The sequence below is a fragment of the Solenopsis invicta genome, chromosome 2 (genome assembly GCF_016802725.1).
Source record: "Solenopsis invicta isolate M01_SB chromosome 2, UNIL_Sinv_3.0, whole genome shotgun sequence".
In the NCBI taxonomy this organism is placed as follows: Eukaryota; Metazoa; Arthropoda; class Insecta; order Hymenoptera; family Formicidae; genus Solenopsis; species Solenopsis invicta.
Window position 1 is genome coordinate 22,585,841 of NC_052665.1, and position 23,667 is coordinate 22,609,507.

Sequence of the window (23,667 nt, forward strand, 5' to 3'; positions counted from 1 at the left end):
TTTTCCCAGACTGTGTGGTGCGAATTAGCATTGCTCCCCTTTATCAGGGGAAGCCGCTTTACCGCTGGCAGTACTCCACCAGTATGGTCACCGGTTCCGGTGGTGGCGAGCCCTCTTTATCGTGAGGAAAGTATGCAGAGCACACCACCTTTCTCTTACCCCCTGACGCGTCCAGCTCGATAGCTACTACATCTCTAGAACATAAATGCAGTATATTAGTCGAGCGTCCATGCCTTTTACTAACACGCAGACTCTGGGCCTTACGGCTGTCGGAGACTTAAACGTTCTCCCGTATACCGCCAAGCCATTAATACGATCTCGGCCAAAGTTTTTGTATCAGTGAAACGGTTGTGTGCACCCCAGTTTGTTTTCTTGACAGAACTGCCCAGGCTCTTTTGCTGTGGTGCAAGTTAATAATCCGGGTGAAAACCACCTTGACGAGAGTCATGGGGGCCGCGGTACCGGACGTGGTCCCACATTGAGACTTCTTCCGTTCCCGTTCTTTCTTTCTCCGCATCAGAGCGGTTCTTCCTAATAGGAAAGCCCGCCCCGCTCCACAGAGCTTTCCGTTGAAACGGCAGCGCCTCCCGAGTCCGAATGAACCCTGTCCACAATCCCCGCCGCTGCCCTCGCGCCGGAGGTTTCGCACCGCGACCCCTCCATCTTTTCTGCTACGTCTAATTGGTTTTCCATATTGGTCCCACGAGCAGCTAAGGAAATATAAGTCTGCCCACGCAGAGCCCCGCATGTGTGGGTAAGACTACTTACTCTGGGGTGTTGCCCGGAGGCATCGTTCAAGGAAACATCTCCTCAGTGCCATGCAGTTGTTGTCACGATTGCTAGGGATGTTTGATTCTCTTATAAAAATCGATTTCTAAATCGATTCTGCATCGAATCATAAAAATCGATTCTGCAAAAAAATTTGAATCAAAGAATCGATCTTGCTAGAATCGATTTAAAAAGTCGTAAAAATTTATATATATAATTAAAATGTACATTAATATTTAATTAATTATTAACGTTTTATTAATTTTAAATTAACTATTATTTGTTTTAAAATTTTTATTTTTAAAATTTTAACCAATAAGTAAAACAGGTAATTATGTAATTAAGCATTAAGTTTTTGAAAAAATAAAAAAATGTTAAGAATTATGGGTTGCTTTCATATCATTTTTTGTTTACATATGTTCTTTTTATGTATTTTTATGTTTTGTTTATAATATAAAATTACATAATGTTTTTATAATTACTAATCTTTAATGTACACTGAATTCAGAAATAACAGCATGGCCGCGTTCAGAATATCATAATATCGTAATTTCAATTTTAGTCTTTATTGTAGACGGCGCTTTAAAGGCAATAGGTAAAGAAAAAAAAATAATTTTTAAAAATAAGAATTGGTTTTTTGATTCTTAGGGTAAATAATTGATTTGCAAAAAAATCGAATACCAGAAATCCGATTTAAAAAATCGATTTTTTAATAAAAAAAATTGATCTTGTAAAGAATCAAATCGGAATCGAACATCCCTACTTACAGCTTGGCTGAGGGAACTGGTCCACGGCGGTAACCTTCTCAGTCCCACGCAGGGTTTTATACCTGGGAGACTAGCTATAGCTGTCACTATCTGAAGAGTTCCTAATCCCACACAGGATTTTATCCCCGGAGAAACTCGGGCTTTTCCGGACATTTTATCCGTCATCTGGAGACGTATAAAACCGATAGGTGATTCAACTCCCGGAGGTTAAAATGTAACTTTATAAAAATATTTATTGATTTGTGTAAATTACGATAGTATTTTTTTTCTATAATAGACTAAAGAGCCAATGGATGGTGTATTAATAACATTAAACTGGACGTTGAAGATTTCTTGCAATTCAATAGATATATAGTAGAACCTTCTTAACTTTGGCCCTTTATAATCTTTGCATTCCTTTACACACACTTTTGCAAACACTAATAGCATATCTCTTCTTTTTATAGAATACCCTTACTTTGCTCGCGCAAGTACACAGTGATTGGTAGACTCGTGCTGTGGTGAGGGTGTTCTATAACTTTGGCATTCCACTCTTATCGTCCCATAGGGTCAAAGTTAAGGAAACTTAACTGTACCTGAATAAATGTACTATTATTCCTCTTTTCTAGACGTTAAATGACATTAACTTTTCTCTGATAGTACAGAAATATTTCTGCAATTTTGCAGAGATATAACGAAATATGGAAACATAGCGATATAGAAACATTGAAACTGTAACAATTACTTTATGTAATATTTTTGAGACATCTCTTCAAAGTTGCAGCAACATTTAAATGTTTTAGTTTACAAGAAATGTTTCTGAAATATAAAAAATTTTTCTGAAATGTTTCGGTGAGGTTGCGGCAGTCTTTTTGGTTTTATTTACAATGTTATTGAAATGTAAGAAAAAGAGTGAGTCATTTAATTTAAAACATTATAATATCTTGAGAAATATACATCTTACAAAAATATTGGTTTAGATTAAATTTATTTGCTTTAAAGAAAGCAGCGAGAAATAAAAAAAATGCTTTATTGTAAGTGTTTTGAAACATTATAAGTTTTACTTTCCGAGTTATAAATCTTCACGTGGTATACCAAGAATAAAACATTAAATTACAATAACGTTAAAATTATATAAAAATAAATCGTTATTGATTAAAAAGTGATTTTTAATAATTTTGAAATTATGTCATTTTGATGTCATAATGATTTTTTGTTTATTTTGAGTAATTGTAGAAAAACAATTTTAAATCTGTAAACACAATTAGAGAAATAGTGTGCTGGGAAAAATCATGTTATGTCAGTGAAACAGTATCCCCTTGAACGTAAGAAATTAGCAATCATATTAGATTTATAGAAGTATAATTGATTGTTTGGCCAATTTTTTACAACTTAAGGCTTACATTGTAGACATTTGCTCTATTGTAGACGATACATTATGACTAGTAATCATCCTACATTGTCTAAATAGATTGTAACAAAATAATTTTAAAGGTTGTTCTTAGAAGTCAACGCAAATTATACGGGATATTATAGTAGCTCCCGATCTTACACTTATCTCATGATTTTCTTCTCTATTTTAATTTAAAAATTTTAATTTATTTCAATTAGTTTAATAAATTTTAAACTAAAAAAAATTTATGCAAGTATCTCTCTACGATGGAGTTAGGTTTCAAGGTCGTACAATCGAAATGATTGTAAGTCGAATAGCATTTATATTTTATAAATAAAACATTTTTATAAAATAATGATTTTATTACTAAAACTGATTATAGATTTTTATTTAGGAAATTACTAAGTTTTTTTTAAAGAATTCTTAATACAATATTTGCTATTATAAAATTAATAGTTTACACACAAATTAAACAAGTGATTAAACAACGGTTTAAACTGCACAAAAAGTACAGCTAAAAAAACAAACTATCGATCGGTGTCAGGTCGAATCAGCTCGAACGTGCAAATCAAACACGCTATGAGATGTGAGCTAGCAGAATGAGATTGAATCACGCGTTCTTCGATCAATTTAAACATCGAAATTAATTTTGAGATGTGATTTTCAGAAAATGTTTGCTTGACTATGTTGCACAGTTATTTATAGTGATCATTGTTTGGAGTTATTTTATTGGATTTACTAATTAGAACATTTTATATTAAATTAGCCAATTGGCGACAGGGGCAATCGATTTTTAACATGAAAAAATTCGAAAATATTCTGAAACATTCGCAATGTATCAGAATGTCTTTGATTTGCAAAACCGAACGCAGCCAAATATTTATTTAAGATTATACACTGTCTTTCAGGTTATTTCATGGTAATAAGATATGGACGCGCAGTTATTATGAGTTGAAAAGTTTTAGAAACTTTGTATTTATAATGCTGTAAAATACTACATTGTAGAAAGATTTCAAATGTAATTTTTCAATTAATATGAATGCAGAAATATTTCAAAAACAATGTTAAAAAAAAAATGTTCTTAGAGATATTGCAGTACAAATGTGGTGATACACAATTGAGACATTGAAATGTCTCTGTAAGTTAACTGAAATCTTTTGTGTTATTAAAGTTATTTCATGAATATTATTTTGTCTTTGTTACAGAAGACAAGACACCGTCACTCGTGGAAATTACTGAAGGAGATGCAACACCAAACGTCTCAAATGATGGTAATAATTCTCCTGAACTAGCGGCAAATGTTACACTCGATCAAGAAGCTCTGGATAAATTAAAAGAACGACAGGAAAAATATAAAATTGCGGCAGTCGCTTGGAAGAGAGCGGGCAACAAAGAGCAGGCGTTAGAATATGTAAAAACTGTAAAACAATTTGATATAGTTATTGCTGCAATTGTCGCAGGTGAAAAACTCGATTTATCAGATATGCCACCTATTCCAATTCTACCTTCTCCAACTGGTGCAACATTGACTGCGAAAACAGAGAATGAAATTCAGCAGCAAACTTCTACAGGTAAAATGTAGAATTTGAATAGATTTCGAGACTTTAAAAAAATTGCCATAGATTTATTAATATAACATGTAAATATTACTCTATTAGTTTTTGTAACGAAAAAAATATAGTAAAGATTAAAACAAATATGAAAAGTTAGGACTCTTGTGAATAACAATTCAAAATAGGAAAAACGAGCTTAAAAGCCGTGCTGAATATTGTGCGCCAAAACAAAAACTAATGACCAAAATAAAAGTAAACGTTTCGATTTTTAATTAACATATCTTATCTACTTACACACGTGTGCAAAAAGATTCTATTGTGAAACTAACCAAGGAAGCGCGCTCTGTTCTCTCTAATTGGAAGAAGGATAATTATATTGGACAATAGGCATACAGAGAAATTTAAAAATTTATGGTATTTTATCAAGAGCCTACGGTTTACCAAAGATACACAATCAGAAAATAACTTTGTCAGATTAATAATATCTTTAATTAATAGTCCTTTACATCTTAGCTTATTTTTTTACAACAAATTATCTACAATAGCACACCGGAAACTTCTAGTTTTATAAAAAAGTAGCTACTATTTGGTTAACAAGCTTAATGGTTTTAACTTGGAATCGAATCACGCCTTAGCGTCGCTGGACGTCGTGTCTTTTTTTACAAATGTTCCAAAAGACGTAGGGGTGGAAAGCATCATGGCGAAATGAGATTTAATTTCAAAAGACTTTTATTCTTCTCAATGAATTTTCCAAAGCATTAAATTTAATATTAGATTTCATTTTTTTTTAAATTTAATAATATTGTCTATAAACAGATCTTTGGTCTACTGGTGGGATTTTCGATGTCTTCTATTTTAACAGCTTTAATTATGCAAGATTTGGAGTCTGTTGCGTTAAAAAAACCTTCTGTTTTATCTATTATTTTATTATAGATATGTAGATGATATATTAGTGGCTCCTGAAACTTATTATCTTGTATTCTTTACACTTTCGATTGGAGGGTGGGGGTGAGGGAGAGAGGAAGAGGGGGAGAGGGGGAAGAGAAGGGATGGAGGGGATGGAGAAGGGGGGGGGGATAAAATTAATTTTCTTGATGTTTTATTGTTAAAATGTAATAATGTGATTATTTTTGATCAGTATCGTAAACTCATCTTTTCGGGAAAATATCTCAATTTTTTTTCGCATCTTTTAGTGAGTCATAAAAGGGGTTTGTTTTTGATATGATCGACAGAATAATTTTATTATCACATCCGTAATATCGCCAAATAAATTTTACACTTGCTTTTACTTGAACTACTTTTATTACAACATTTTACTTGAAAATAACTATCCATTAAACTTTATTTTTTCCATGATTCAATTAAGATCAAAATATCTTTTTTATAAAAATGACATCGACGGAGAGAGTAAAGAGTTGACAAGGTACTTCACGATTCCTTACATCAATTTGGTATCTGAGAAATTTTTGTCGTTCCCTAATAAGTATGACTGTAATGTAGCTTCTACAATTTCCTATAAACTTACTAAATTTATAACTACGGGAAAAGACCATATTAATCGACTATCATGCAACAACATAATTTACAAAATTAATTGTAGAGGCTGTGAGTCTTCTTATGTGAGACAGACAAAACGTCAGTTAAAAACGAGAGTCACTGAACATAAAACGGATATTAGAAAATAGCTCTCTTGTTATTACATTGTATCGCGGATAATACGATTTTTGTTTGGGAGAACGTAGAAAAAATTTTAGATAAAAAACCATCTTTTGTAAAAAGATCGATATTTGAGATGTTATTGTACATATCAAAAAACAACAAAATCGACTCAAACAAAGTGATTCTAAACTTCTTCCTGATGCGTATTTTCCTATTCTCGAACGTATTTCTTTTCCTTAACCCTTAAACACATAAGTGGGTCTGAGAGATCCCATATGAAGTTTCGAACGCTTGCTGTGTAAAGACGGAATGAGATAGGAGGTTCGGAACAGGACGTAAAAAAAAGTTTGAAATCTCTTTCGATTGATATAGTTGATCAATTTTTTTGGTCAACTAAAATTTGAACGGCACGGCAGCAAAGTTTTGTTAGGGTCAATGCGACTCATATAGTGTGTGAGTGAAACTTTTTTGTGAGTAATTTTATGTAAAAGAACTGGACAAAACACGTTCAAACAGGTTCGTTTGCATATGTTACTCTGTCTAAAATTAAAATACTATAATGCCGTTAAAAAGAAGACTTCTGCGTAGGGTTCGAAATATATTATAAAACACATCAATTTTCAATTTTAGACATCTTGAGTTTATTAAAAATACTATATATTCGCCTTGTTACGTAAGTGTATTTTTTTAATAGAAATGGTAGTGACATAATTTTTTTTTTTTTGAAAGTATGACTTTAGCTTTAAAACGCCGTATTTTAAAGTTTTTAAAAGTTTTTTGTTGCAAAAATATGATTAAAAAAAAAGTGAATTTATAGACACTCAAAAATACATCATATTCTTGTTATATAATTATACTTTTTAAAAGGAATGACAATACCATAATTTTTTTTAAAAGTATGACTCTTTAACTTTAAAATGCCATATTTGAAAGTCCTTAAAAGTTTTTTTGTTGCGGAGATATGATTTTTTAAAGAAAAAGTGAATTTTTGAACAATTTCTAATTTTTGCTTAATGGTTTTTCTTTTATAACTTAATAATAAATCATTTTTCGGTAATGCCGATAATGCAGCTACATTTCTGAGATTCTGAACTTTCATGTGAAAAAAAAAGATTGCTTAAAAATGTTGATTGGAACCAAAGTTCTCAAAGTTGAAAAAGTTTTCCAGTCCCGAAAATGCGTTTACGCATTTTACAGGATTGGTGTGTTTAAGGGTTAACGTCCTATTCTTTCCTATCGTTTCACTCTTATCGTTCTGACAATTTTTTTTTGTTTGTTTCTTATTGTTTCAAAACACTCTGTGATGTGACATTCGTACCAGTATTGTCTAAGATAAAGTTTTTGGAACTTACAGGTATGATCCACTGTATTATTTTCTTACAATTTTTTTTTAAACTACCTAATTTTTTTTACAATTTTACAACTTGTATAGTTTTTAATTTTATTATATTTTATTATTTTTTGTTTCTTATTTATTATTTTTACATCTTGACTTTAAATATAATTAATTTAATTTATTGATAGTTTTATTTTATATTTTTTACATATTGTTTTCATATTGCATTTTGTTTTGTTTTACTAGATTTATGTTTCGAAAACGATGTTTCTGTTCACGTTCCTTGAGATTACCATTTATACTGGCGCTTTTGATATAACATATGTAGGCTTTGTACGTTTTTGTAAGCAGATGTTGCAGATTCATACTCGGTAAGATTTAAATTATTAGCTATTTCGATTTGTTAAGTTTGCAATAAGGCGTACAATTTAATTGTTTCTTATAGATTCTAAGATCTGTACTGATGAAAACTGTTCATTAAAAGTCGAAACATTTACTTTTATTTTGGTCATTAGTTTTTGTTTTGGCGCACAACATCCAGCATGGTTCTTAAGTTCGTTTTTCTTATTTTGTACAGTGAAGATGTTATTTATGAAATTAGTTATTTAAATTAATAACTATGAATGAAAACGGATTGATATGTGACTTAACATGGTAAATAAATAAGGATATTTTTAGTTTAATTTACGCCTAATAATATTTTCTATAAATTTATGTACATTTTTTAGCCTTTTTGCAAACTAGGCACCAATTACAGTGTGCGTCGTTTAAATCCGGACAAAAATTTTTATGAAAAAACTTATTAACTGTAGATAATATGAAATACTGTAGATAATATGGAATATACACAAATATGCTTTTATGTCTCACTTAAAGAGATGCTAAAGTGACAGTCAAACTTACACGACGTTGGTATTATAGATTCTTTTTTTTTTGAACAAAAATGGTACGTGATCTCACACGAGGGGAAGGCTAGGCGAATAGGCATAAAGTCGATTACTATGAGGCGCATTAACGCCTATATTTCAATTGAGGAGGATTTTTAAATCTGTAAATGCAATTAGAAAAACGGCGTGCGCTAAAATTGTTTTTAATTGGTAGAAAAGGACATCTTTAACATCCTCTTATAAGATCTTTCTTGAAACTTCTTATTCAATATAACCACTCTGTGTCTTGACTACTGCTTTGAGCTGCCCAGAGAGAAGCGACGTTAGGGTGTCTGAACTTGTTAGTTTGTCTTTCGATTACGCTCTACACGTAGTAGTCGAGAGGATTTAGGTTGGGATTATTAAGAGGTTAGAAGTCTTTTGACCAAAACACGTCAACGTTGTCTGAGGGCACATTTTGGATTAAATATATGGCTGGTACAAGCGGGTGGACTGTTTTGTTGGAAGATGTACGGCCTTCTAGATGCCACAGCTTTCATTTACGGTTTTATCACTGTCTACAGAACTTTCAAATATTCTTTTTTTATGATTGTTTTATCTGAAAGAAATGCATGATGTCGCTCTTACTTGAGACGATGTTTATGACGTGAACACTAGCCGAAAATTTGGTCCTATTTACGGAGATGTCTTCGGGATTGTAGGCGAGCCAACGGTTGTTCCTTCGATTTATTTTGACATTCACGGTGAAGATTTTTTTATCAGAGAAGAATCTGATGCGACCAGCATCTTTGTTTTTTAATGAGCACACAAGCAAGTTGCAGCGGTCTAATCTTTTCATCTTAACAATCTTGGAAAGAATCTGACGGACATATTATATCTCAGATAATCTTCGGTGATTCAGCGGGCGATATATTTGTTTACCCCAAGACGGCAGCCAATTTTTGAAGCGAGATTCCCGGATCTTTGGTAATTAAATCTTGAACTTTTTGGATGATTTCTTTGTTGACTTCTCTCTGACGTGAATTATTAACGGATGAAGGAGTTTGGACGCCTCTGAGGCCGCGTACTTTATCATTATGTCATATATCGATCTTGGATATCCAAAGATTGTCATAATTCTTCTAGCACGAAGACTTTTTATAATCGTTGTTCTTTTATTATATTCTAACTCTTGACTTGACAGGTGTCCACTCAAAATTTGTAAATCCGTTTCCTGAAAATTGCAGAATTTTCCAAAAATTTTGATAAAACTTAAGCCGCTTGAGGACTGCGGCCGGTTTATCGTGAGCTCCCGGGACCCAGACCACGGCCCTGTGCTGCCTTTGAAGCATCTCTGGGCCTACCACCTTGAGTTTGGCATTCTCTCAGGGAGAGATATTCCCCATCTGCTCACTGAGCCAGCTTAGGGACTTTTTATTTTTGTCTAAGACTACCGTTGCCCCTTCCCTGAGGAAGGTGCGTCGGAAACAGGGAATGGGACCCTCCTGGATCCTGATTTCCCTGCTGACGGCCAGCTTCAAAAGAGCTAGCCGCTCAGCAATTTCCTCCTCGGAATAACCTTTGGGGATGATGACCCTTGTTAAAGGGTCCGCCGCCTCCGCATAGGTCTCAACCTGCTGAGTCCTATGCTTCTTGGCGGGTCCTTCCGCCGATGGGGGAGGGGGGAGGGGGTGTCCATGGAGCCCTTCCGACGTTTGCTGCCGGTGTGCCTCTCCTTCTCTCTCGATATTACTACAGGGAGGCCACGATACTAGAGGAGGTTTCACATTGAGACCTCTCTCGTTCTCGTTTGGCTTTTTCTCCACAGCAGAACGGTTCCTCTTGACACAGAGCTTTTCGCCGAAACGGCAGCGGTGGTAACGCTTCCAAAGCCCAGGTGAACCCCGTTCACGATTTCCGCTGCCGTCTCAGCGCCGGAGACAGAGGCGGTAGCGCTTCCAGAGCCTGGATGAGCTCTGCTCGCCCTTTCGTCGCCTCCGCATTGGAGGTCCCGCACTGCGAGTTCTCCATCTCCTCTACAACATCTTTGAGTTTATTCAGTTTCATATGAGGTCCCACGAGTCTCTAAGGAAATAACGGTTTGCCCACACAGAGCCCCGGATGCGTGGGTAAGGCTACTTACTCTGGGGTGTCGCCTGGTGCCCCAGAGGCATTGTTCGAGACACTACCCCCTTTGTGTCATGCAGCCGTCGCCACGATTGCTTATAGCTTGGCTTAGGGAGCTGATCCGCGGCAGCGGCTTTCCTAGCCATACGCAGGGTTTTATACCCTGCGGCCAGTTATAGCCACCACTATCCGGAGGACACGGAGCGTTAGACGTATTATATTTTTAAACATTGTTTGAAATTTGAATGGGTATCTTTCGAGAATATCGATGAGTTTGATGATATTATGTTTATGAATACTTATTCCTGAACAATTTTTAATATCAAATTTACTTTTATTTGAAAATTATTTTTAATGAGTTTTTTTAAGTGCAACAATAATTTACAATTAAAAAAAAATATATATCTTAGTTATTTTGAGCAAAGTGTTATAATAGATTTTTGAATGCTGAAAACAATGCTACAAGCCAATTTTCACCAACACGTTAGGTTTATGAAATAATTTAGGTTTAATAATGATAAAAATGGTTTTTTTTTAAATATTTGAAATTTTTTGTAAAAAAAGATCAACATTATTTTGAAATTCTGATCAGAAGTTATGAACATATTTTTTTTTTATAAAATGTATTTCTTTTGATTTTAGTATGTTACTTTTTAACTATAATATAAAGGACGTAAATATAAAGTTTTGTTGAAATAGTAACATTTCCCTTATAAAGTTATAATTGTTATAATGTATACTTATAATATTCGTAGTTTAGGGCTATTCATACACATGTACACAGTATAATTTATCCTTTTAGATTATACTAAATGCATATTTGAACATGAGATTTTAATTGCCCATTTCAAATTTTTCCAAGCAAATGCATTTTCGAAAAAAATGTTTCTGACAAAAATTGTATGATTTAAAAAAGGAGGACAAATAATGATAAAATCATTTTCATGCTTTTGCCGCTTCACGGCTGAGCTGCCGATTGTGTGTGCAATACTACTTCAAAAGTAGTTTCCAGCTTCAATCATAGTATAGCTAAAAAATAAGATTTCAAATAAAAAATTGCATCCTTTACATTTTATAGGAGATGAATAATACATTCAGGGCATCTGATTAAAATTTTCAGATAAACGTTAACCTTATCTACAAAAAAAATTGGTGAAATTTGATTTGTGGTATTGTTTTTAGAACCAAAAGATCTATAAAAAATAATTTGATTTAAAATAATTTTTGGCTTTAAACTAGTGTTATTACTCATTAAATAAATGTTAAATCTTTCTTTAATAAAAAATTTTAACAAATAATTTATAAGTATATTAATTTTCGCAAACAATATATGATATGTGTGTCACATAACTGTGTCAGATAAAAAATAATAACAATAAATTAGTATTATTACACACAATTATGGTAATAAAATCAAGTTTTTATAACGTCAACTGTCGAGTTACACAGTTCCATCCATCAAGCAGAACATCCTTCATTCATTCATAATCAGTATCTCACCAATCTAAAGTAGAAAATGAATGTAATAATGAGGTAAAGATAATGAGGTGAAAAGAATAATGAGGTGAGAAGATGAATATGAATGTAAAAATGAGGCGTTCTTATTCTGCAAGTGCCGAATATCTTGAGCAGTACATTGAGTATGAATGTAAAAGTATATACTTTATAAAAATTGGTAATAGTCTTTTTGTACTTGGAGAAATAGTCTCTTAAAGAAATTTGATAGAAATTTGATAGAAATAGTTCTATTTGAAGAAATTTGATAGACGACTGTGGTAAAGAATATAATGTGTGTAATGTACGAGGCATACTTTGTTGACGCTAAGGTTAACGACTTGTAAATATTTTGAAAAATTTACATCTTTGAGAGCATATTAATTTCATGTAATTTGTGTTAAAATTGCAAATGCTGATGCGGAACCGAATTCCGCACCTTACTATTATTTTTATTCTAGTTTTTTAAATGTCTTAATATTAGGTATTATTAAACAGTGAAAGAAAAAACAGTTGAGACAAATCAGTCTAAATGTGTAAACAGTGTAAATTTAGTAGTTTTAGCGTTCTCTCTTGTTTATTAGTTTCGGTGAGAATATTCTCAATTTTAACTGTTATTTTTACTTATTCGAGAATATTGCTCACTTCTCGTATCGAGCGCGTACATGTAAATATGTGTGCGAACGTATACAATACCCTAAACATTGCCTTATTTGAGCTTCTCTACGAATTATAACCCATTATTGGCTCACACATATATAGCGGAATTTAATATTATACATATGTGACAAACCTGTCAAATGTTTCGGCGATCTATTTGGATGTCAGTTGCGTCTTACAATTCGTCAGTCGTCGAGCGAGAAACGACACAATAATAAAGTTATTGAGTGCACGAACATTTTAAGTTCGAATTTCTTATAGGGTACCCGAGCCGAATAAGGCCCACTAACTTATTTTATTTTTTATAAATTTTATTTACAAAGATATTGAAATAAACTAAATGAGAATAAAATGTTTATTTTAACCACTCGCCAAAATAAAATTATTTTCTATATAAAACATTTTTAAGTAAACGAAAAAGAAATGTTTTTAAACTCTGACATTGGGCCTTATTATATTCTTGTGCTTTTCATAAGGCCTGAATTAAAAATAAATTGAAAATAACAAAGGAATTAAATATTATTTTTCAACTCACTGTTAAAATGATTATTAATCAAATACGAAATTTTTTAAGATCTATTTTACTAATAAAACATTACAATTATTTTTAATTTTGTCTATAATTAATATTTTAACTTTAAGAAATTATGGCTATTTTAGTGCAAATTTAGCTTATGGAAAGTTAGCATCATTGAAAATCGTTATTCTCTGTTGCAAGCCACATATATAATAAACAAATGACAATGGCTATAACAATAAATGTACAAGTGGGCCTTATTTATTAATACATTATTTATAAAAAAGTATATTTATTCCAAAAAGTGATGTATTTGTTTTTTTCTATAGTTAGAAAGTTGAATAATATTATAATATGTTGTAATAAACTATAAAATAATGTATACTTATTAAATTTACAACACATTTTTATAAAAACGACTGATTTATCCACTTTGTTACAAGCTTTCGTTGCACTGAATAAACGTGTTGCCACTGATATTAATTTCTTATTCAGTCTTTATCTACTTTTTATGACATATCTTTTAAACATATATTTTAAACAAAGCGGGTTTTTAAATGGTAAATTCAAAAATGGGCCTTATTTAGTACTGGGCTTTATTTGGCTCAAGTACTTTATAATATATCCGCTCCAGTCGCTATTTTCAGAGAAATTAGCTCTTTCAGAAGAGCAAATGGTTTTTGTAACAATATAAAAGTGGTCCTTCAAGCCGGTGGTTCTTTGTTCCGTAAAACATATAATGTTATTTACTGAAGAAAACTCTGTGGAAGTCGAAACGTTTAAACGTATTTAGCGACTTTGATTGATAGAATAATTAAAAGAGATAGATATATTCGTAAATAAAGGAAATATATACATATTAAAGATGCATATTAATTGCATTTGTTCGTTATTAACCTTTGATTAATTACGATAATAACATGAATATGAATTACAATGTTAATAGACGATCCAGCAAAGTGTGGCCCCGAGAACATTGAAGGTGCTCTTAAGGAGCGTCTTGAGGTATACAGGAGAACAAAAATAGCTGCTGAAAATGAGGGTAACACATCTAAAGCACGGAGATATGGTAGAATTTGCAAACAATTTGAGGATGCTATTAAGTTGTATGCGCAAGGGAAGGATGTACCTTTAAACGAACTTCCCATTCCGCCTGGTTTTCCACCATTATCAACTTCGCAAAATACTGATACCACTGCGCATCCTACATCCGAGCTATCTGAAAATACTGCCGTACAAAAATCTGCGCAACCGAAACTACCCGTTTCTCCCAGTACAGGTAAAGAATAGTAAAATCAAAATTATATAAAGAACGATAGCAGTTTAGGGCCAAAATTTGCCTGTGAGCTGATTGCATGAAATCGGTCTCTTTATGTTTTTCGGTCTGCTGAACTCAAATATAAAGCTTAAAATTGTCCAAAATTCGGGGAACTAAAAATGCAATTATTTTTTACTCAACAATTTTATTTTATAATTAAATATTTTTTATGCTTAAAGTAACTTTGAACAAAAAGTAACCTCTTCTTTTTTAAAAAGTACTATTCAAATTATGATGCTTGGAAGTTACGGTATCATTGGCATTAGCATACCGCGTCATTAAGATGTACCACGTGGAGATGTACCGCGTTGTCTGGTTGGATTTACACCTCTTCTGTTTGTCTGTGTGCGTGTGTGCATGCGAATGTATGTGTGTGTGAATGTGTGTGGGTGGTTGGTGGGGGTGCGAGTGCGTACGTACACACACGCATGCACGCAACACACGCGCACGCACGCACGCACGCACGCACGCACGCACGCAAACGCACACGCACATGCACGCATACATACACCGCTATCCGTCCAAATCAGCTAATCCACTAGAACGTTCGCTTCCAGTTCTCTTTGCGAGACAGATTCTCTCTCTCTCTCTCTCTCTCTCTCTCTCCTTTGTTCTCACCATCTTCCATGCACACATTCTTTTTTACACACTGTCTTCTCTCTGCTTCCAATCTTCTTAAGTGGATGCTAAATAACCGAAGAACTTCCTTGACGTCGGCACTGCAGATTATTTTTCGAGGGAGACCAGGCTATCGCTCTTTGTCCAACGCATAGATCTTTCTTTGTTTTTCGATTATTTTGTCATCTGCGAAAAGTCCTATCAACTACTATTGGACACAGTCACTGCTCTGTTTACGTGCGCTAAGCGAAATTTGTACACATACAGCTGTTTAGGTATTAAACTTTTTTGTTAGGTTTTTAACTCAAATGACACATAGTCAGTGTTGTTTGTTAGAGTTTTCTGAAGTCCGGGCTGGTCTCATTTCATATATACGAGCTACAGAACGTTAGTAAATGACAAAAGTTAACCATGCTTGACAGATCCACGAGCTGAAAATAAATAAATTTTTAACTTTTTGTTTGATTTTTTTGTAAAATTTATCAGCCCGGACTTTGTTTTGGTGCGTACTTTTAGTCTGCAAAAGGATTTTGTGATCTGTAGTCAATTCGAAAATTAATGAACACTGTAATGTGTCGGTAATTTCCGTTAGTATAGCACATCCTTTTAACTTCTTTAACTGCACTTTTTCTTTTATTTTTCTCTAAAACAATTTATATCACTTTCTTTCATTCCATTCCCTTCTTTTAGCTAATACATTCCTCTTAAATATGTTTCTATGTTCTTCAACCATTGCTACACATCCTGCATCTTGTTTGCTCCTTATCCAACCAATATTTGCTCATTATTCTCCAATCTTGCCATTCTTTCTCATCTGTTTTCTCCTGATTCCATCTTCAAATATCCCAGTATTCTTTGCTTTTTATCTATTTATATCTGTTGTATCTATACTCTTTTATTCCATCCCATCTTTCTTTTGCGTTTCTTTCTTCCTTCATCAAATTTTTTAGTTCCACATCTTTTTCCTCTACTTTTATCCATTTCAATCCCTTATCTTAAAAAAAAACATTCTCTTTTTTTTTCTATTTTGCTAAACTTTTTCCTCATTTCTCTTCTTGTTTTTATTTCCTCCCAACACGTTGTCAAATCAGTCTCTCTCTCCTCCGCCTTTTTTTCGAAGTCTATGGCCTTCTCCTTTCTGCCCGTTTCTTAAGTTTCCCCGTTTACAATTCTTTCTTTTATATCCCGGTGTATGCCACTCCTCGAACACTCAAGTATTGAACATTAAGTATTACTAACAATAAGTACCTCTCCTGTAATTTTTCTGCTGTTTCTTTTTCCATTCCCATATTTCCATCCATTATCCTACTATTGATTAAAGTAACGTTGAGAACTTCCTCCAATTCTTTTTAAACCTTTTTTTCTTTATTTTCCATACTTTTCTTATCTGCCGTCCCTCTCTTTACTTTTTTCTTTACGCGAGCTATTTGCCATTAATTTGTATTATGTATCTCAAGTACGAATATTTTTTCACATCCTCAATTATTTTTTTTTATTCTTTAGGTTCTTTTCTTCTTTCTTTCTAAATTTTATAACATTTGTCTTGTTAAATTCAATTCCAATTCTTTTCTGTTTAAACATCTTTTCAGTCTTGCCAAAATACTTCTTATTCCATCTTTCTTCTCTGCCAATAGCACCATATCGTCTGCATACGAATAAATTGTTTTTTTTTAGCCTGACCCATCTTTCCTCAATTCTTCTAAATCCACAGTTAGGAGATTGTAATTTGTAGGATAATTAATGTCACAAGGTTATTGTGTTGGGTGTCCAATATTTATTGGCAGAACGAATAAGAAGAAGCGTCTCTCATAACACTAGTACACGCACCAAAGACGCAGCACGTTAAAACGCATGTTGCACGCTCGCCGCCATGATACCTTCTTATTTTGCACGGGCTCAAGAACGTCTCTGCTTTACTCCCCTTCCCATCTGGAAACATTCACTAGCATTTTCCTCTACTCTTATTCTATTTTTTGTTTCAACACCTTTTTACATTGTACTAACTCTTACCTCTTTCTTTTTCAGTGCCTTTACTAATATCCCTTTATCTACAGAATTAAGCACGGCTCCAAAGTCCTATTATTTTTCCTTTTGCCTTACAAATTTGTCTATTAAATAATTTTTGATATATTATCCCATAAATATTATATTCTATTATAATATCCCCAGACTTTGTCTAAACTCTGTTTGTGGAATTGATCTTTTTTTTCTTCATCTTTTCCTTTAATCTTTTGCACCGACGCATACATTTTGTATAACGTTGATATCAACAAAATTTGCCTATAGTCCTCCACTGGAACTTTCTCCCTTTTTCTAAATAATGATTTCTCTCTCTCTCTCTCTCTCTCTTTCTCTCTCTCACTTCTTTATAATTGACATATTTGCGAGATAATGATCTCTTTATTCCAGTCTTCAATCTATTTCTTCTTATTTCTGTTATATATCTTCCATACCCATTTTCCAATCCTCTACTCTCTATACTTCCAGACTTCAGCCAGTAGTTCATCTATCTCTATCACCTTTATTCTTTTAATATTTCCTGTACTTTTTCCCATCTTATAAGGGGAGTCCGCGACATGTGGGTCATCGATTTTAATAAAATTTTATGGGCGTGTAGTATTCACTCAGACCTTTACTGTAGTAAAGTGGTTTGTAGCGAAAATTAGATATTCTTGAGAAAATGACGATTAAATATTTCCGGCATTTATAAATGTTACAGAAGAACAATTGTCAACTTAGCGACGTAGCGTAGGGCGTTAGGACGCCGACTAGCGACTAGCGTAGAATCGCAGGTTTGATCCCCGCGGATGAGATTTTTTATTTAAATCTTATATTTAAAAAATTGTTATATATGTATAATTTTTAAACCGTTTTTAATTATTTAATATAAAATGTTATTTTTAAAAAATCAAGGAATTTAAAAATGCTTTTCTATTCTTATTTCTTATTAGTCTCTTTTCTTGATTTTTTTTCTTCCTCTTTTACCACCTAAGGTGTTGCACTCACTCCGCCCAATAAGTTTACAAAATAATTATTTTATTTCTCAGCTTTAATTCCCTCATTCACTCTTTTTCTTTTCTTCCTCTGCTTTTCCACTACCTTTTACATCTGTCTTTCCGTTTTAAATTTTGCAGCCTTTTCCATTTCTCATTTTCCTTTTTTTTTACTTTCCAACAATTTCTTATATAATAATCTTTTTTTTCTATACGTTTGTCCGCTTTCTTTTCTCTTCCTCTCCACTTCTTCAAAGTCCTTCTATTTTTCTCTTTTACATACTTCATCCTACTAGTTCTTTTTTTACATACTTCATCCTACTAGTTCTTTTTTTACATACTTCATTCTACTAGTTTACATACTTCATCCTACTAGTTCTTTTTTTACTTCTTACCTCTTTGTCTTATTATCTCCTTCTAGTATTTTTTTTATCTGTTCTTTTGTTTCTTTCTACATCTGTCTCATCTCATCATTTTTCATTTGTAGTTTCCCAGCGCTTCTTTAAATTCCTCTCTGCTCTCCCTAAAGCAAATCTATCTTCTTGCTCCTCTTTTTTCCCCCTCTTTACTTTTTCCGCTCTTATCCACATCATTAGTGTGGTCTGAATCCACACAATCTTCTATTATCATTTTTTAAACCTTTTTTCTTGTTACTTTTTCCCATGATACAATCAATATTAGATTCTTCTTTCTTGTATATGTCCAATCTTCATATCTGTTCATCTTTTTCCATACTTCAGTTAAATATCGCTCATTTTACCTCCTCTATTCTCTGAATCAATATTCTCTCTTTTGTTGAGATTTATTATTTTTTTCTTTCTCGATTTCTTTATTATTTTCTCTTTACATTATCCTACACTACCATACCTTTCTCTCCCTGTTTTCCTTGCCAAATTTATCATCTTTATACTACTCTGTGTCTACTTTCCGCGCTACTACTTTTCACTCGCCGCTATGTATTATCTATTTCACGGTTACTATTTTTGTTATTCTCTTTCTCTCCCCTCTCCTCTCTCTCTCTCTCTCTCTCTCTCTCTCTCTCTCTCCGCCGTGCTAACGGATTTTACTGGTCAACAAAAACTAAAACTTAAGCGCCTTATGAACGCATGCGTTTGTTTCATATTTGAACTTTGTAGGGATGAGCATGTGTCCCCGTTCTACGAACGTTTCGGATGGCTGACCGCCGATGACCGGAGAAAATTTTTGATCTGCACTCTAGTTTACACCATCATCCACTCAGACTCTCCTGTTTTTCTCGCCAGTATATTCCAACCCTTTCTCCGTTCCCTTTCTCACCTTTGCTTTACCTCCTTTCCCATGGACTTCGCTATTTCATTTTGCCGCATCTCCACATTTCAGCACTCATTCATTCACACCAGCTGCTTGTGGTGGAATTTTCTTCCACCTCATGTTAAGGAAGCGAATTTGCTAAAACTATTTAGGCGTCTTTTCTTTGGTCATCTGTGGAGGAGAGTGGCGGGTCAACCTCATATACAATTTAATTAAGTGATCGAATGATTATTGCAAAGTAGCGATTACTGTAATTACGTTTTTTTTTAAATTGGTATATTTTTGTCTTTTTTTCTCAATTATGCCACGGTTATAATTTTTGCACTATTTTTTTATTTTATTTTTCTTTAATTATTACATATAGTTTTGTTTTGTTTTATGTTTTATATTTTATTCAAGTTTATTAATTACGTTATAGTTAAAAGTTTGCACTACTTTTTTCTTGTTTTCTTTTTGTTTCTATTATTTTATACACTGTTCTGTTCTGTTATATATTTTAAGTTAAGTTTCTTTGTAAATTTTTCACATCTTGTTATTTCTCTATTGTATATATTCTTAGAGGACAGGTCCTTAGAATAGTAATAAAGCTAAGTCAGTCAGTCAGTCAGTTAGTTTCCATTCTGCCTCGTTTTCTAACCTCAATTTTAAACCTTTTCCCGTCTCTTTTCCTCCTTTTTCAGTCCTAATTCTTTCTGCCTTACACTTCTATATCTTCCCTGTGCTTCATTTTCCACTCTCTCGTTCGCACACTTCTTCATCTTCACTCAGTCTATCACTCTTCACTTTTTCTCACAAAAATTTTTTAGTTTAAAACTGTTGTACCCTGTACAACTACGAAATTACACGCATAGCAACAGGAAATTAAGATTCCTATTGCTATGCATACGCGTAGCGGACTCGAATTCCGCATACGCTAGAAATATCGAAAGACGCTGATGGTCTGTCGGGCTTCCGGCCCGCAACACCATCGCGCCGCGCCAGCTAATGCTGAGTCGCTTTCCAGTATTCGGATTTCGGCTAAGCGTGGGAGCTGCATGCCGCAAGGAACACGATTGGCCGAACCAAACGACGAATTTCCGTATAAATATCGCGACAAAATCGGAAAGCGACGGAAGAGTTTGACAAACAGCTGTCCGGTGTGTTACTCGCCGTGCGTGACTTACACGTCGAGCTTGTAACACAATCCGGAGATAACAGCCGACCTATATATACCGGGCCGTCCGAGAAGAAGCAAACGAGCGACATATATAATCATACTACAAGTGTAACGAGGGCAATACTGAAGAAAATACATTATTTTAACGTTGGAACAAGCAAGTGTTTTATCTTCAACCACCGAGCGGCCCTTCCTACGAGTCCTAACTCCTAAGGCGCCGAAAAGATCCCGATATACCTATCGACGTCCCCCGGAGCCATCACCGGGGCACAACAAAACTATTAGAAGCGGAAGTCTGATACATTGCTGTTTTATATGCATTATTACAAAATTCACGTATTATAATGTCATTATTTGAAAGAAATACCAAACCTAACTGAACACACATCTATTAAGGATAAAGAAAGATTGCCGTTGAATGTGAACCCGAATCGTTGAGGCCATCATCTAATTTTTAAAAAATTTATAAATTTGAAAACAAAGCCACATGTTGATAAACGCTGCGAAACGTATATTTTTTTTGTCTCAAGAATAAAAAAAATTGGCATCGAAAAACTCGATGTACACTTCTGAGATTTTCCTTGTGATTGTAAAAAGTGCAAGCAATACGAACAGATCTACTGGTTTACAAATGAACATGCTTCCACTTATGAGAAACTATTTCCTTTAGTAAATTCTCTTAATTAAAAGACATATTAAAATCAAGTCAGCTACTTTTTCTACTTGCGCGCTATTAAGTTTGTTTTTTTCTTTTACTTTATGAACATTATCTACCTTATCTCTTAACGCCCTTATACATTCACACTTTTCCTATTTCTATATCACCTCACCTATCTAATTTTTCCTTACACAGCTTTTAATTTATTTTCCTATTATCGCAACAAACGCATTCAGTTCTTTCCGGACACATTTTCACTTGCCATCTAACCAAGTTTAATATATCTTTATATTTTTGTATTGAATAGTAAGAATTGATTTATGTAAATGTTATAAAAAATGCATTACATTAAAGAAATATATAGAACAGATTTTAAAATCTTATAAAACAATAATTGTTTAAATTTATTATAGATAAGTTTTACTACTAATTACAGCTTCGTTTGTGTTTAATACAAATGTTTATTACAACTTGAATAAACTGTTTTACAAAAAAAAGAACGTTCAGTAAATTAAATCGCGTGTATGCTTTCGTGCCTTATAGCGGAATCTGTTTATATAGATCCAGGCAACGATAAATTAAATTGATAAACGCATGAATACGGAGCTAGCATCATTAGTTTCAAACTTCTTATTAATGACATATTAATATCTCGATTAATCTCGATTAATCGACAACGATTACATCCTTACAATTATTTACCTAGAACAAAGTTTATACTGCCCAGATAAGACGTCGTCTTGAAATTAAATCAATTTTATATATTGTTCTTGTGTAAATTTATGTTTTTCTTTTTAAATTACTTATTGCTCTGTTTCATTAAAATATAAAACCTATATTTTACATTGAATTTTTTTCGTGTTGCATTTTTTTATTAGGACAGAAACAAAATCAGAGGCTTACATCACGCGCAGAAAAACAAATGATGCAATTGCAGCTACGGCAACGCGAGTTGAAGCAAGCCGCTCTGAATGCAAAGAAAGATGGGGACATGGATGTAGCACGTGATTATCTAAGACAGGCGAAGGGGATACAGCCTTTAATTGAAGCTAGCAAATGTGGTTTGCCTGTCGATATGACTTCTATTCCATTATCGCCTCTTGAAAAAGTAGAACTTAGTACATCGCAAAAGGATGAAAATTTTGTACTGGTGTCTTCTGAAGATTTCCTAGAAGGTTTAAACGGAACAGACGATCAAATTTATAAAAATCTTGAAACCCAATTAATTAAGCAAATTAAGGTAATCAAATAAAGTTGCGCAAAAGGAAAACTTATTTGTTGTTCTGTTGTGTTATAGAAATATGATATTATATTATTAATTATTCAATTTATTAATATAACGTTTGCAAATGATTTTACAGTGGTGTTTGTCTACACGAGATCATTCAAAAGCACTGGGAGATGTTCCTGGATACAATAAATGGGAACGACTTGCATTGAGCTACACGCGAGATTTGGATATGCTGAGAGTTAGAAAACGTGACTCACTACCACCACCACAACATCATTATGAATCGAAAACTCATCAAATAGTACAGTTAGTATACATTGGTTTACGATAACTCAAGTTGAGTTGGTTTCTACTAGGTTTCTACTTCTCTCTCTAGTACATTTACGATTCATGACAACTCAATGCTGTATCGTATTTTCTGAGTTAAGTTAGACCTCGTGCTCAGCCGGTGGAAATTTCCATTGGCAATATTATCGATTGTAATTGTAATTTTTGTTGAATTTGACTAAAACTTTTTTTATGGTATTTTGTATATATATTTATCAAATAATGAAAAAACTTATAATAACACAATTGATTTAATTTTGAAATGTGAATTTAAAACAATTTTAAAAACGAGGAACTAAATAATTGTGTATTTTTTGTTATAATGGAGATAATATATATATATATATATATATATATATATATATAAATTATTCAATCTTACTGCTTTCCTATCAAATTATTTTACAATTTTTAATTTTTTGTTTATGTTACAAAGATTAAAGAAGGAAATTTTTTTTTCAGAAGTTGTACAGATTTAAACGATGGCGATGTAGAAATTTCTATAATTAGAGGAATCAATTATTCTCGGGAAGCGGACACATATGTAATATATGAATTTCCATTTCCATCGGATAACCATCCCACAGATAGAACGGTGACGATAAAAGATTCTGCCAATCCCGAATACCAAGCTTTGTTCTTGCTGAATGGCATTATCAATCGTACGTCCAGACAGTGTCAGAGGGCATTCAAACGACATGCATTGAAATGTGAAATTTGGGCAAAAGGGTAATTTAATGATAATATTTAATATTAATCTTTAAGTAAATTCAAATTGTAACTCGGAAGAGAGAAATATTATTAGAGACTTACAATTATATGGTTGATAAATTTTTGTGATTATTTAGTAAATGTTTATATGATTATTTTAATTTTTGAGTGCGTTAACATAAATATGGAGGTATTTATTTTATAATGCATGATTAATGTTACAATTTATTACTAGTCTGGTATTTT

The 23,667-nt window shown here is 33.0% G+C and overlaps 1 protein-coding gene across 3 annotated transcripts in view; it reads left to right on the top strand.

The window, feature by feature from the left end:
* The window catches only part of LOC105203446 (coiled-coil and C2 domain-containing protein 1-like), a 105,127-nt gene that overhangs the window by 42,734 nt on the left and 38,726 nt on the right, over positions 1-23,667 (top strand). For all 3 annotated transcript variants that reach the window (XM_026139868.2, XM_026139869.2, XM_026139870.2), the window contains exons 5-9: positions 4,113-4,478; positions 14,066-14,398; positions 22,031-22,392; positions 22,514-22,689; positions 23,173-23,439. In XM_026139868.2, the coding sequence (XP_025995653.1) occupies positions 4,113-4,478; positions 14,066-14,398; positions 22,031-22,392; positions 22,514-22,689; positions 23,173-23,439 (1,504 nt within the window). The remainder of the gene's footprint in view (positions 1-4,112; positions 4,479-14,065; positions 14,399-22,030; positions 22,393-22,513; positions 22,690-23,172; positions 23,440-23,667) is intronic.